We start from the raw sequence: 15,303 nt of genomic DNA, 5'->3' as shown, positions 1-15,303 counted from the left end.
GTCTCGTCCGCATCCACCGCGGGGCCCGCTCAGCATCAGGACGCGTCCTAACGGCTCTCGCCAGGCTCAGCGCCAGCTTATTCTCTCTCCTCATTTTTCTTTCCTACGTGGAAGGCTTGTAGAGAGCCTAACGACCCCGTTGCGGCTGCCCTTATTGTTCATTCTGGCTGTGAGTTGTAACTACTCAACAACCCGTTACACTTAAAGACCTAACTAATGTGATTTATATATCTCAACACTGCAGACAACAGTGAGGCAGCAGATCATGGCCCTTGTCATAGTAAATTGTGGGGATAGGGCAGCACGCGAACAAGCAAAGGAACCAGCGTAATGTAATTGGTACTCTCCAAGGTATATTCTCGATAGAAAGAAAGAAAACGAGGAGGAAAACCACGGATCAGAGTCTCTAATAAGATAGTATCAAGATGTTCCAATACCACTTTCATTAATTATTGAAGAAGATACTTTTACAGTTTTCAATAATCTTATCCTAAATATAGGTGAGCAGAAATTCTCCCTTTACTTAAAGGGAGTTAGGGTAAAATATTGAGACAATCCAACAATTATTGGGAAAATGACCATATTTTGTAGATTTGCTGAAGTATAACTTTTCTTCAATATTGATAGTTTATTGAAAAAGTGGAACTGCTGGAGATGCTCACAAAGCAGCAAACGGAGGGTAAACAAGAAGCGTATATATAACATTTCAGTTCAAAGTGCTAACCAGCAAACCACAATCACAGTTCAAAATGGACCGAGGATTGCACATTATATATACAATCCATGTGGAGCTACAAGATTCAGATCAACTGAATGAAATTCATCTTGAAATACTAATCTTTGTTAGGGGTGGTAAAGAGCTTCAAAATTTAGTCTAAATAATTGAAGGATCGGACTCTTATTTTATACAATTTTTTAAGCTAAAAATATAAAAGAATTATATTGGATTGTGAAGAGCTCCACTAGGCCATGATCCATTATCACCTCCAATCTTTGCTACCATCCTTCTTCCCATCGACCCAATTTAGGGTTTCCCCTTTCTTTAGAAATTGGATTTGAAGAAATATGCAAATGAAGATAAACAAGCAAAGAGGATTTGCCTGGACAACTTTGCCATACGTTTTTTCCCTCCTCTTTTCTATCTCTAATCTCAATTTTTTTTGGGCCAATCTTTGATCTCAAATTTGCCCATTGCTGTCATCCAGATCCAGTACTAGCTCCGTCAGGAGTTCAATTCACAAGGAATCCTTGCAAAAAAAAATTGAAAGGAAACCTTGCAATTTTTCTTGGGGACTCAATCTACTTCGACTGATGCATGGAATTTGGAAGAGTCCATACAGTATCGCCCAGTACTCATCGGGCCAGCCCAAAAGCACTCTGTGCGCCTAACCGAGCCTCTTACCAGTGGGCCCCAACCACCGCTCTCCAAGCCCGCTAATCAAGGCCCAGCCTAACAGCCACAGAAACCGCGCCACCTCACACTCGTCCCCAACGTGGGCATGTACTGAGGCGGTGAGGTGGATAAGCCCCCACGTGGTCTCCTCCACGCCATCATTATTTATCCCCTTCCCCTCTTGCGGGTCCCACACCCTCTTCTTCTGTTCTTCCCCAGTTCCCCACAGCAAAATCTATCCAGAGAGAAGGAAAAAAAAAGAGCGAGAGAAATCAAATCACCCAAAACCCCTAGAAATTCACCCACCAGGAAGCCAAAAGCGCCCTCAAATCCACCCGAGCATTCCCCCTGCCGCGGCCGCCGGGGGGAAGGGGGAAAAAGATCCCGTCCCAATGGCTCTCCTCCCCCAAATCCTCCACTCCCCTCTCCCCCACCCCCGTCTCGCCGCCGCCGCCTCCCCCTCCCGCGCATTCCCTGGAGCGCCCGGCCTCCATGCCTCCGGCCCCCGCGGGGGCCGGGGACGCGTCCGCCTTGCCGCGGCGGCGGGCGCGTCGGGGTCCGGGCCCGGGCCGTCGTCGCCGGAGCCGTACCCCCCTGAGTCCGACGACGGGCTGGTGGAGCTCCCGCTGTTCCCGCTCCCGCTCGTGCTCTTCCCGGACGCCACCCACGCGCTGCACATCTTCGAGTTCCGCTACCGCATCATGATGCACACGGTGCTGCAGACCGACCTCCGCTTCGGCGTCGTCTTCGCCGGCTCCGGCGGCTCGGCCGCCGAGGTCGGCTGCGTCGGCGAGGTCGTCAAGCACGAGCGCCTCGCCGACGACCGATTCTTCCTCATCTGCAAGGGCCAGCAGCGGTTCCGCGTCGCCCGCGTCGTGCGCACCAAGCCCTACCTCGTCGCCGCCGTGCAGTGGCTCGAGGACCGCCCGCCCGCCGAGACCCCGGCCCCCGGGGAGGACGCCGAGGCGCTCGCCGCCGACGTCGAGGCCCTCATGCGGGACGTCATACGCATCGCCAACCGCCTCAACGGGAAGCCCGAGAAGGAGGTGGGCGACCTGCGCAGGGGCCTCTTCCCCACGCCCTTCTCCTTCTACGTCGGCAATACCTTCGAGGGAGCGCCCCGGGAGCAGCAGGCGCTGCTTGAGCTCGAGGACACTGCCGCCAGGCTGCGCAGGGAGCGGGACACGCTGCGCAACACGCTCAACTACCTCACCGCTGCCTCCGCCGTCAAGGACGCGTTCCCATCCTCGCCGTCGTCGGGGTGAGGTGAGGCCCTCAATCGTCAGCCAGGAATGGATGATGATAAGGAGTCTGTGGTGGAGGGTATAGGACTAAACTTTCTTATCAATTTTTTTGCGCCCTTTTTCTTCGCTTTTCTCCTATATTTTCCGTGGCTAGGTTTTACTCGCAAGTGGTTAGCATCTTAGCATGTAAAATTGTATAATTTGGTGTGTCAACTCAAGAAAATGTGGAGCTGTGACGTTGGTCCTGTGTAAGGATAAGAATTTTGCTCTCAGAGATAAATTCTGGTGCTTCCAGTGCTAAATTGGAGCTGAATTGAAGCTATTAGTAGTCATTGCTCAGCCTTTGTATCCAGATTTGCATCTGCTATTACAGTGCTCAATGGAATTTCATTGTAAAGATCAGCTTTGCAAGTTACTATGCGAACTGAGCCATGTGTCCTGGTACCATCACAGTAAATATCGTAGTATATGTTTGCACGTTACTACACTAGAAGGGTTCGGGATAGTTTAGTGAGGCTATTCGTAATCAGGTCCCATTATATGGAAGGCACGATTCAGTGTAAGAGTAGCCAATATGAAAACACCGCAAGGTTCTGAAAAATTATTTTCAGTCTTTGTCATGTGAAAAACTTTTGCCAAAGTACGTTACAAAGGACTCTCAGGTCTGATTTTCCGAAGCCTTGCCAAATATTGAAGTCAAGTTGAGCTCCGGTGGAGAAGCTGTGCACATGAAATTCGTTATGTTATGACTTGCATCAATCTATATGATCAGTCCACCCATCTATATGAGTGGCTGAGAATATGAGGTGATGGCATCAGAGGAGCTGAAAAGGCCCATCTTTGTTTAAGATGTTCTCTGCAGCTGAAAACAATTCAACTTTTTTGCATCACTTTTCTTCATCTTGATGTTCCAGATGGATTTTGATCCAGTGGTGACTAGAATCTATAATTGCGTCACTGAGGCGAGAAAAGGCTAATTTCGAAGTCTTAGATTAAATATCAATCTCTGTATTCTCACTATGCCTGAAGTTTTGGTTACATGACCGGCATAAACTATTCTTCTGCAAAGCTGGGTAAAAAATAAGTTTGTTGTGGAGCCTGGAAGCTAAAACTGCCTATTCCATACCTTTAGTAATGGGAAGCATTTCCTCTGCTGATATGTAATATGTTCTCCAGCAAAAGCTTGTTGGGAGAAGGGTGATTCCCTGATTGGCCAGCTTTCAGTTTCAGATATCACAAAAAAAATGCATGGCGTCAAGCTGCCAGAGTTCACCTCAGCAAAGCGGAATTCATAGAACAGCATATGGATAAGGCTGGCAACGATAGCTCAAGACTATTGGGGCCTTGTTTAGTTTCCACCCCGTAAACGTAAAAATACCGTAAACGCAAAATTTTCAAAGGAATCTCGCTAATTTGAAGTACTAAATGAAGTCTATTTATAAAATTTTTGCATGGATGGGCTGTAAATCGCGAGACGAATCTAATGAGCCTATTTAATCCACGATTTGCAACAGTGATGCTACAATAACCATCCGCTAATTATTGCTTAATTATGGATTAATTAGCATCATTAGATTCGTCTCGCGATTTACAACCCATCCATGCAAAAAGTTTTGTAAATAGACTTTATTTAGTACTTTAAATTGGTAAGATTCATTTGCAAAAAATTTTTTTGCCTTTACACCTGCCGAACTAAACACAGCCTGAGTAGAAGTATACGGCACAGAAGTAACACTACGTCTACAATGACGTTGACGTGCTGGGGAACCAGGCAACCAGCCAATGCTCCAGGCGTGGCGTGGCCTCGGCGACAGAAACCTCTGCGCGGGACCGAACCGCAGGCAGAGGGGACGCAGGTTGTGCTCTACCGGAACCGCACCCCGCGCTCGTTGAACAGCCGGAGCAATCGCAGCAGCTCGTCGTTGGACAGCTTCGATGGCCTCTTGCCGGCGAGCTCGGCGGACTCCAACGCTCCGGCGATCCTCTCCTTGAACGCCGCGACCTCTTCCCCGCTGCAACCAGCCGCACTGTTGCCGTCATCATCGTCTTTTCCACAACCATCCTCGTCGCTGCCATCGTCAAGCGCGCCGAGGCTGACGCCACCGGCACCGCCGTCACGTTCTTCCGCTCGCTGCGACCGTCTGAACAGCTCGGTGACCATCCTCTTCTGTTTGAAGATGGCGCCGAGGGTCTTGTTCTTCTGCCCGAAGCACGCGCGCGTGAACGCGAGCCACTCGCCGAGTTCGACCCCCGGCGCGACGGCCCTCGGCCGGATCTCGACGAGGGAGGAGTCCACCCGGGGCATGGGCACGAAGTCCCTCTTGCTCACGTCCATGAGCAGCCTCACGTCGGCGACCAGGCGCACGTTGGCCGCCAGGCGGTTGTACTCCCCGTCGCCCGGCGCGGCCGCGAGCCGGCGCGCGAACTCCTTCTGCAGCAGCAGCGTCGCCGTCCGGAACCGGTAGGCGCCGAACAGCAGCTTGGCGATCAGCGGCGAGGAGATGCCGTAGGGGATGTTGGCCACGCAGACGTCGAACTGCGGGAAGTCCACCTCCACGGCGTCGCCCGCGATCACCTGCCAACGGGAGGAAAGGAGGAGCCATCATCTTGTCAGCACAGCGTTTCCTCCTCTTCAGATACATTTCGTCGAGCGGGTGGCGTGCGTGCGGACGGACCGTGAGCTTGTCGGCGAGGCCGATGGCGGCGGCGCGCGCGGTGACGGCCTCGACCATGCGCGGGTCGATCTCGACGGCGGCGACGCGCGACGCGGGGGACGCGAGGAGGCGCGCGGTGAGGTTCCCCGTGCCGGGGCCGACCTCGAGGACGGCGTCGCCCGGGCCGATCGCGGCGCGGCGCGCGATGGCGTCGAGGACGCGCGGGTTGGTGAGCAGGTGCTGCCCGCGCGGCTTGTGGAGGCGGAACCGCCCGTCCCACTTCTCCGACGCCGCCTCAGGCGAGGAGGAGGAGGTGGTGGCGGCGGCGTAGAAGCAGCCTTGGCGGACGGCACGCCGGGCCCAGGGAGCGGAGACGGCTCGCTTCATGTGTCAGCTCAAAGCCAGACGCGGCGGGAATTGCTGCTGTTCAGTTTGCGTCTTGCTCGTGGCCTTTGTTGGGGCCGCGGATGCCGGATTCCTCGTAGGTCGTCCGGTTCGGAACGGCATGCCCCGAGCGGAGGCGGCGCATGCTGGGCGATGCGCGGTGCCTGTTGACAAATCCGGCCTGGTGCGGGTTCGGCGTCGTCCAGGGGGGCCGCTAGGCCGCTTGGGCTCCAGAATCCTGCCTAGCTGGAAGTATTCAGACAAAGAATAGCTGAGCAATGCTCTTCAATATCCCACCCAATTTAAGATAATAGGCAGCCTTCACGGGTACGCCGTCTTAACAACTCGCAAGTGAAATGAAAAGAACATCGACCAACTATCATCATGGAAAGCATATCATCTGTGGACGCCAAACGCATGACACCAGCCTCCACCTCGCCGTGATGGGAAAGCATCATCCGTGGAGGGGGAAGCATCCTCTGCTGTTGCCGAGCCCCGAACGCACTCCTAGGATTTCAATGGGAATCATATGATCCTTTTCCGGAATGAATAGTCGCACTAGAAATGGCCAAAGCAGATCGGTAATAGGCCCGATTTTTCAGCACAATAATAATAGCCAGGTCATCTTCGTTGTGAAGTGTAAACTCAGCTACCAGGATGGACTCCGTTCCAGCATCAAACAGTCCGTTCTAGCTCGGAGGCATAATTAGCTTCTTCCTTTTTTACGTTTAACTTTTGTCCGTCGAAACTTGATAGCTAAAAAGTGTTTAGAAACGTGATTTAAAAAAAGCAAAAATATTTTTTGACATAGAGGAAAACAAGAAAAATGGAAGTTGGAGGGGAGCTGCATCCCAATTCCAACAGCTGACAGCTGCAGTTCCGTTTCACCTCTGCAGCCTCCACTCCCTCCTCGTCTCGCCCCTTTCCCTTTTCCACCCCGCCACACCTCCTCCCCGCCGCAGCACCGGGACCCATAGAAGCGGAAGCCTCCGCACGCGCGCGCCTCTCCCCTCCCCGCCTCGATCCGGATGGAGTCCGGGGGCGGAGGCGGCGGCGGCAGCGGCAGCGGCAGGAGGCTGCGGAAGACGGAGTCGGCGGAGATGCGGTGGGTAGTGCCGGGCGGCGCCTGCGAGGAGGACGAGATCGAGAGCTCCGACGACGGCGGCGCCGACACCCCGGCGGCCGCCTCGGGCTCCCGCGGCGGCGGGGGCTCGGACGACGACGACGACGGCTACGAGGAGGACGAGATGCTGCGCCAGCGCCTCGTGCGCACGGGCCCGCGCGCCGACTCCTTCGACGTCGAGGCGCTTGATGTGCCCGGCGTGTACCGCCACCAGGTGCGCGCTTCCCCCCCATCTCACATGCTCGGTTTTCGGTGCCCGCGAGGTGTTTGCGGCACTGCCGGCGCCCGCCCGCCCGCCTAGCACCTCCTGCGCGTGAGGTGCTTGTGGTATTGTCTACGGAACGCGATCGGACAATGTCTCGTGCTAGGCGTTTCTGGTTTGGCACTACCGCTCGCTTGCGCTTGCGCGATCTTGTGCCACCGGGGTGCTGAGGGAGACTTGATAGGTTCGGAGTGGTAAAACCATGAGTGCGTGAGGGCGCTTGCTGTACCCTATTGGGTAGTTGGCTCTGTGCAGTTCTGCTAGGTAATTTTGGTCGGTGCATGTGTGCCAGGTGTTTGCAGCATTAGTCCAATGATCCTGTATCGAGTTGCAGCTGTTTACTTGGGTAGATCATTAGACTGGCATGGGTTTTATGTGGCTGCTGGCTGCCAGGCTGCTTGTAAGCTGATGCGCCCTCATTGTTGTTTAGGCTCCTAACTGTGTCATGTCGACGGATCGATACTTGTGGTGTTGCTTAGGTGGTTATCACTCCTGGTTTCCTGCGTAGGTTACATGCAGATGAGGTGCATCTGTTGTTTCTTAGATGCGAGTGTTCCATTCAGATTTTTCTTTCCATGAAGCGCACTGGCTGTTCCATGATCCTCATTTTTTGATACTGGTAGAAACAGATCTGGCCCTTGTTCTTCATGACATTTATGGTGTTTTTGCTTGATGCGTTAAGAACCACATTATTTACATGATGTACTTTATGATGCGCGTGATATGCATTTTGATGTGGTATATTGAACAAGCGTGGAAGGACCATTTCAAATTAGCCTTGTTCTGTTCTTTGTCTTTGGTTTCATGAATGACTTACTGGATGCACAATTGGTACTTGTGACACATATTCTTTAGATAGATGCCGAATTATTTAGTTAGATCTGCTTGTTGGTTCAAGTGGACTTTCAGTTATGGTTGGCTGGTTTGCCCACCCCATAGACAGTGGAGTTAAATACTCTATCGATTTTACCAGTATTTGTAGAAAATGGTCTGACCATTTGATTAGCGACTACTAGTGCCACTCTGAGTATAAATATCCACATATCTAGCAAAGAGCAAACTTTTAGTTGATATTATGGATAGTCATATCAGGCCTTTCTCATTGATGTGAGGCTGTGAGCTACTCTGAAATAGCTCGAGCTGGAATAACCATGATAATGACAAAGGGGTTTTCTGCTAGTGTCGTCATCAAACTGCCCCCATATCTAAGAAATAGCTCGAGCCGAACACTTTGAAGTTATGCCAGATGTTTGGTTATGTTGTAAAAATACTCACCTTCTCTTATTTGAGTCGGGTGCCTTGCAAGAATTTTGAAGAACTGCTGGATGATTTACTCAGTTTTTTTCCACTGTTCAAAAAGGTTAACCACCTCAAGATTTCCCTTGAAAACATGCCTCATTTGGGAAGCCAAAGTTTGAGCGCAGTCCAAGGTTGTATACTTGTAAGCTGCACAAGGTTAATGCTTGAAGCACTTTCCTGTGGGCTGAGGGCTGAGGCTTAGGAGCACTGACCACAATGCCTATATTTTAAGATAACATTATCATTCCATGATAGGCCAGAACCTGAAAAATGCATTTGAGGTGTAGATATGGAGATTTTGTTTTTGTTTGTGGTTCCAGTTTTGTCTGAAAGGTTCATGTCCAGTTTGGGGATTAATTAAGGGTGGAAGGTGATGGTGAGGGGTGCACTGCTTGCCTAAGTGAAATTACTAGAACCTGAGGACCATTTTAATCTCATGACTTTAGAGCAATTGGAAATTACTGAGAGGTGATGCCGTGCATGCTGCGAAAATGAACCACATGGATCATTTTGTCTGCATATTGCTAATGTGTTGGCCTCATAGGCATGTTTATCTGACCTGGTTCAGCTCATCAGTCTGACTGGAGAAAGACTGAACTCAGCACCCTCTTATGGGCTGAACTGCATCATGTTCATGTATGCTCCTGTCATTGACCTTGCGAGACCTAGCTGAACCTGCAGTTTTTCTTTCATTTAACTGGTGAGTTGGACGAATGACTTGCACCCCCCATGCCTAAGTTCCAGGAACTATGAGAACACTGGGTTTCGAACCTGCAGTCCTGCGCTGCAGCTTAACGCATGTCCATGCAGACAAACTAGCAGAAACTGCGTTTTGCTTATGTGAACCTGCATCATGGGATTTGATCCACTACTTTGACCAAAGACCTGGTGAGTGGTGACCCCTTGACCGGGTTGATGCCCTGGAAGGATTTGATAACACTTCTTATTGGTCTTGTAGACTGGTTCTTTAAGTTTGTTAATGCTGCTGCATTTCCTTGTGATGCAAGGACTCTACATCCTCACTTTCATATTCATTAAATTAAGGCAGAGGGTTTAGTGGAGTGCATTTACAGAATGTCCCCTTGGTCCTATAAATTTGATGATAATGATTGAAGTCTTGATAAACATTGAAATGGGATAAATCTGAACCCGCTTCATGAAAATGTCATAAAGAAATGAAAAAGAGCGATCCTGCCATTTTCAGTTTCCCTTTACAAAATGTACTCTATGTTTGACCCGATCAACTCTTTTTTTTTGTTGCCCGGAGTTCACCATGTCATTTTCAGTTTTTTTTGTCCCTACTGAAATTTGCTATCATGGAAAGTTTGATTAAGGAGCAACTTTAATTTGACATTGGGTACTCCAGTTGATATGTTTTCTATAAAGACATCTTGCTCAAATACCATGCCCGCAAATTCCAATTCTGCTGTACATCAAATAGCATGGCTGCAATTCAAATCCTGTTTGACATGCATAAGCTCGCTGATAACTAGTTGCTGTCTTCCTTTCAGGAATTTACCATAGGCAGGAGTATTGTGCTGACTCTTCAGACGTTAGGTGTTGTCTTTGGGGATGTTGGTACCAGTCCACTGTATACCTTCGATGTAATGTTCAACAAATACCCTATTACTTCAAAGGAGGATGTGCTTGGAGCACTCTCACTTGTAATATACACCCTCATTCTGATACCATTTCTGAAGTATACCCTGATTGTTTTGTGGGGAAATGATGATGGAGAAGGTATGCTTTTGTATATGTACCAGGGTGCCAGAGTAAACTTGGCAACAATATTCTTCTTTAAGCTTTACGTTTGATATTCAATTTCTGATTATTTGGCAGGTGGAACATTTGCTTTGTATTCGCTAATATGCAGAAATGCGAAGGCAAGTCTGCTTCCTAACCAACTTCCTTCTGATACCCGTATATCAAGTTTCAATCTGAAGGTGCCTTCAGTGGAGCTCGAGAGGTCCTTGAAGATCAAGGAGCGTCTTGAGACTTCATCTATGCTAAAGAAGCTGCTGTTGATGCTTGTTCTATTTGGTACTTCGATGGTGATAGCAGATGGTGTTGTCACACCGGCAATGTCAGGTTCATGTCTTTCTGATGCATTGTTCATTGTATTTTTCTCTTCACCTAGTTCGGTGATCAGCACATTTGCTTTCCTAGTAATGTGATACTATAGCAGTTTTTCTTCTCACTTAGAAATAACTCTTTTATTTATCATGTTAAAATCTGCAGTTATGTCTGCTGTTAATGGCTTGAAGGTTGGAATATCTAGTGTTAATGAAGGTGACGCCAAACTGTTAATTTATTCAATTTTGACAATATGTGGTGAAGAAAAAAAATCTATTTTGTATTGATGTTTAGTCATGCACGAAGCTCACCAATGATTATAAACTTTTGACAGGTGAAGTGGTTATGATCACTGTTGCATTTCTTATTGTTCTCTTCAGTCTACAACGGTTCGGAACGAGCAAAGTGGGGCTTGCTGTTGGGCCTGCCTTGTTCATATGGTTTTGCTGCCTTGCTGGGATAGGAATTTATAACATCAGAATATATGGTTCACAAGTATTACATGCATTCAATCCTTTGTATATCTGCTATTATTTTGAAAGAAATCCCACTCAAGCTTGGATGTCCCTTGGAGGCTGTCTTTTATGTGCAACAGGTAGGTGTTTTGATCACATTGCTCAATTCTGTTTTTAGTATACTCATGAGTCATGAATACAAAAGGAGAACAGAACTTTATATTTCATAACTCTGCTTAGTTATGCTAATCTTGAAGGGATTATATTTGTATTTGACAGGTAGCCCCTCATAAATTGATAATGAAATTTGGTAGTCCAATAGCTGATTCCGCTGCTGGTATAGTTGGAAGCAGTGAAGCAAATAATTGACCATGGCCCATCATATCGCCCAAAGGAAACACATAATCCAAACAAATTAACAACTAATCTTATTAATTCAATTGGCATTGAAATTTAACAACATTTTCTCTTAAAAAGTTCATAAAAACTAGTGTAAGGATGAGCGTAGTAAAAGTAAAATATTTATATTGCAAGACATTGACATGGTTAATATTTTTACAGGATCGGAGGCGATGTTTGCTGATTTATGCTACTTCTCTGTTAGATCTGTTCAGGTATTGCCCCCTCCCTATTGTTTAGGGCTCAATGTTGCTCCTTCAGAATAGGCAAATAGTCAACGGGAACTTACCATTGCTCATATCTTGCAGCTTACCTTTGTGTTTCTTGTTCTTCCATGCCTTTTACTGGGATATCTAGGGCAAGCTGCATTTCTTATGGAGAACTTAACTCAAAGTCAGCAGGTCTTCTTTTTGTCCATTCCAAGTAAGGCAAACTGGTCTGTCTGATTTATTCTGTATTGTTGCACTTTGCTGAAATAAAATTCTCTTGTCGTAATGAAGTCAACCTTTGTTTTACTGGTTTCTGCCATTCTGGCTCCTTTCTGATATATATTTTCAATCCATGTTGCAGGTCAGGCATTTTGGCCTGTGGTATTCATAGCTACTTTGGCTGCACTAATTGCTAGTCGTGCAATGACAACTGCTATTTTCTCAACCATAAAGCAGGCAACAGCTCTTGGCTGTTTTCCACGCCTCAAGATTATTCACACCTCTAGAAAGTTCATGGGCCAAATATACATTCCGGTGATGAACTGGTTCTTGCTGGTTTCTTGTCTAGCATTTGTTACAGTATTTGGGAGCATAAATGAGATTGGCAATGCGTATGGTACGATATTGTCAGCCTGTTCTCATTGCAATCTATTTTACCTATCTTTAGCTCTATTTTCTGGATTCGGCCCTAACGTACTATCCATCCTGATGCCCTTCTTTTTTCTGCTATATAGTTTTCTCTGCCTGTATAAACCGCTCCTAATTTTTTATATTATGTACTGATGATCTAGAAGCCATCATTTCGATTATATCATGATCAAGTGTGGATTTGATAAGTTAATTTGAGTGTGGATTTGATAAGTTCATTTGAGTATACAAAAATTAAAGTATACAAAGAATTAAAGAGAAGAATTTAAATTGATACAAATGTATAACATGGCCAAATAGGGGATAAAATGGTATACATGAAGTTCAATCCCTTGTTGAATATGCTTTCAGCTATGTCAGTACTCCACATCTTATTGTTTTCTGGATTGCCTATAGTCTTGAGATTTCCTGCACTGGATCTGCTGAACGTCAGTCTATCTTGTAGAAATTATAGCTGTTTGCTGAAAATAGTGATTGGCTGAAAAATGAATGTTATCAGCATCTGGTTGCCACTATAGCCCCTAGATAGATTAGGTGGTGCTTTTGTCTCCTTTACTCCAATATCTAATTGCTATCTTATCAATATGCTTGGAAGGAAAGTGTACAATTTCAATGATTCTTAAGAAAAAGAAATCTCCTATATTCAAGCATTGTCATATTATGTATGTGGTTGTTTTCTTCCACTCTAACCTCAGTATTTATTGATCCACGTTTTTAACCATGATGAGCTTGCTGCTAAATTACCTTATTTCTCCAGCTCAATCACTACTGCCACAGAATCTTTCTAATGCTTGGTCTTGATTGCAGGCATAGCAGAACTTGGGGTCATGATGATGACAACAGTCCTGGTAACCATTATAATGCTTTTGATATGGCAGGTGAACATCATTGTGGTTCTATGCTTTCTCACCCTCTTCCTGGGGCTGGAGTTATTTTTCTTTTCTTCAGTTTTGGGAAGTGCAGCAGATGGAAGTTGGGTTCTTTTGGTATTTGCAGCTGTACTGTATTTGGTAATGTACATATGGAACTATGGTACCAAATTGAAGTACGAAACTGAGGTCAAGCAAAAGCTTTCAATGGATTTATTGATGCAGCTAGGCTGCAATCTCGGTACAGTTAGAGCACCTGGAATTGGATTACTTTATAATGAACTGGTCAGGGGGGTTCCTGCAATCTTTGCTCACTTCCTCACCACACTGCCAGCCATGCATTCAATGATTATTTTTGTCTGCATCAAATGGGTTCCAGTTCCAGTTGTGCCTCAAAATGAGAGGTTTCTCTTTCGTCGGGTCTGCCCAAAGAATTACCATATGTTCCGCTGCATTGCTAGGTATGAACTTTGTTTTCTGAGTTAATAAAAAAAATGTAAACAATGTTTGCCTCCAAAATTAAGTTGGTATTGAAGTTTCTTGCTATGATCCATTGGAACTTTGAGACTACTTTGCATCTTCACATGTTTGATACTATGGCCACTCTCTGTTTGTGTTTTATGTAATGCCTGATGCCCCTGGAGTTAGAATCTGCTAGAAAGCCACTGGGTGTGTTGGTAACTCAGCGATTAGTCTGCCAGCATTATTGCTTGTGTAGGCAGGTGCTCTTTTGGGAGGTTTGCTTCACTGCTCCCTCAAAGTTGTCGAGTGATGAGTTAAAAACTCGAGTTTCATCTGCTGATCTTTCTTGCACTGTTCGTGCTGTTATCCTGTTGTTAAGAGTTCTGTTCATCAAATAAGAGCTTCTTTATGTTCTAGTATTTCTTTTTGCTTTTGCCTCTTTGGGCGGAACCATCATGATGTTTATAAGAATTCAGAAATCAGTACAAATTATTTTTTGTGAAATGCTGCTTGTATTTGTTCTTCTGTTCTTAACTTGTGTTGCTGCATGAAATTGATCCACGCAACACCTAAATGATTTGGCCGATTAAATAAATAAACCAGCCAAATTACACTGCAAACAACTTGCACAATGTTTTCTGCCCTCAGTGATGCAGGTTCAGCGACATTGAATGTATCATTCATTTCCTTGCGCACTGTGTTCCTCAGTCTTACCTTTGCCCTTTAGGGGTTAAGATACAATCTATCATGTTCCTGCAGACACCAAAATTTTATATAGTTATATGATCATTATGAGCACTGTTTAGTTATTGATTGTTGGCTTGGATGTTAATGATTCATGACTACAGGTATGGGTACAAGGATGTACGCAAGGAGAACCCGCAAGCGTTTGAACAGCTTCTGATAGAAAGCCTTGAAAAGTTCATACGCCGAGAGGCCCAGGAACGCTCTCTGGAGAGCGATCATAATGACGACACAGACTCTGAAGAGGAGATTGCATCTTCATCATCAAGAGTCCTTGTTGGCCCCAACGGTAGCATCTACTCGCTTGGGGTTCCCCTTGCCGAGTCTGCAGGCGCTGACAACTCAGCCCTGGGATCAAGCGCGTCGTTCGACGGATCTCTGGACGAGGCGATGGATGGGAGGCGCAGCCTGGACAACGAGCTCTCTTTCATCCACCAGGCAAAGGAGTCAGGCGTGGTGTACCTTCTAGGGCACGGTGACATCAGGGCCCGGAAGGAGTCGTTCTTCCTCAAGAAGCTGGTGATCAACTACTTCTACGCCTTCCTGAGGAAGAACTGCAGGCGGGGCATCGCGACGCTGAGCATACCCCACACCAGGCTGATGCAGGTGGGGATGCAATACATGGTCTAGGGCTTAAACACCCTCCATTTTCTCTTACATGATACTAACTCGCGGCGGTAGATAACAAGGTGCAAGCGAGAGGTGTTCGGAGCTGCTTTTCATTTTGATAGAATCAGCACTAACCGACCAACTGAAACTGGACTGTTTCTCGGATAGAAATATGGTATTATATATCAGGCAAAACACCCTTTCTCTGTGAAGCAAGATACTGCATTGTCTCTGTCTGGACTCTGGCCTGTTGAGCCAACTGATATGCCTGCTGGTTTTTGCTTGTCCGATTGTGCCGAGAAGCGAGAACAGACGCTGGTATTTATTGCCCAGCTGCGCCCAATCAGGATCCGAGATCGGGCGTCCTGCACGGAGCATACCTGCTGCAGACTGGGGGCAAGATCCGGGCTCTTCATTGCTGATGAGGCCCTTAAACTACGGTGCTCTGGCGAGAGCGTAGTGGGCGGAGGAATAAG

The 15,303-nt window shown here is 47.2% G+C and overlaps 3 protein-coding genes across 3 annotated transcripts; 2 read left to right on the top strand and 1 right to left on the bottom strand.

Annotated features, from left to right (window-relative positions):
* Positions 1–1,616: 1,616 nt before the first annotated feature.
* LOC112879507 (lon protease-like) lies at positions 1,617–2,969 on the top strand. The gene has a single exon (XM_025943773.1). It carries the CDS (start codon positions 1,786–1,788, stop codon positions 2,656–2,658), a length of 873 nt encoding a protein of 290 aa, XP_025799558.1. The 5' UTR covers positions 1,617–1,785; the 3' UTR covers positions 2,659–2,969.
* Positions 2,970–4,344: 1,375 nt separating this feature from the next.
* LOC112879506 (ribosomal RNA small subunit methyltransferase, mitochondrial-like) lies at positions 4,345–5,769 on the bottom strand. The gene is made up of 2 exons (XM_025943772.1): positions 5,313–5,769; positions 4,345–5,212 (listed from the first exon to the last, which is right to left on the bottom strand). The coding sequence occupies exons 1-2, from the start codon at positions 5,676–5,678 to the stop codon at positions 4,502–4,504; spliced, it is 1,077 nt and encodes a 358-aa protein (XP_025799557.1). The 5' UTR covers positions 5,679–5,769; the 3' UTR covers positions 4,345–4,501.
* A 763-nt stretch (positions 5,770–6,532) lies between these two features.
* Positions 6,533–15,063, top strand: LOC112879505 (probable potassium transporter 14). Its single transcript, XM_025943771.1, has 10 exons — positions 6,533–7,012; positions 9,871–10,099; positions 10,199–10,447; positions 10,598–10,648; positions 10,767–11,027; positions 11,449–11,501; positions 11,595–11,709; positions 11,857–12,111; positions 12,951–13,473; positions 14,323–15,063. Exons 1-10 carry the CDS (start codon positions 6,704–6,706, stop codon positions 14,846–14,848), a joined length of 2,571 nt encoding a protein of 856 aa, XP_025799556.1. The 5' UTR covers positions 6,533–6,703; the 3' UTR covers positions 14,849–15,063.
* The last annotated feature ends 240 nt before the right edge of the window (positions 15,064–15,303 follow it).

Source organism: Panicum hallii, chromosome 2, assembly GCF_002211085.1.
Source record: "Panicum hallii strain FIL2 chromosome 2, PHallii_v3.1, whole genome shotgun sequence".
Lineage (NCBI taxonomy): Eukaryota > Viridiplantae > Streptophyta > Magnoliopsida > Poales > Poaceae > Panicum > Panicum hallii.
This window is presented reverse-complemented; position numbering and strand designations above follow the sequence as displayed.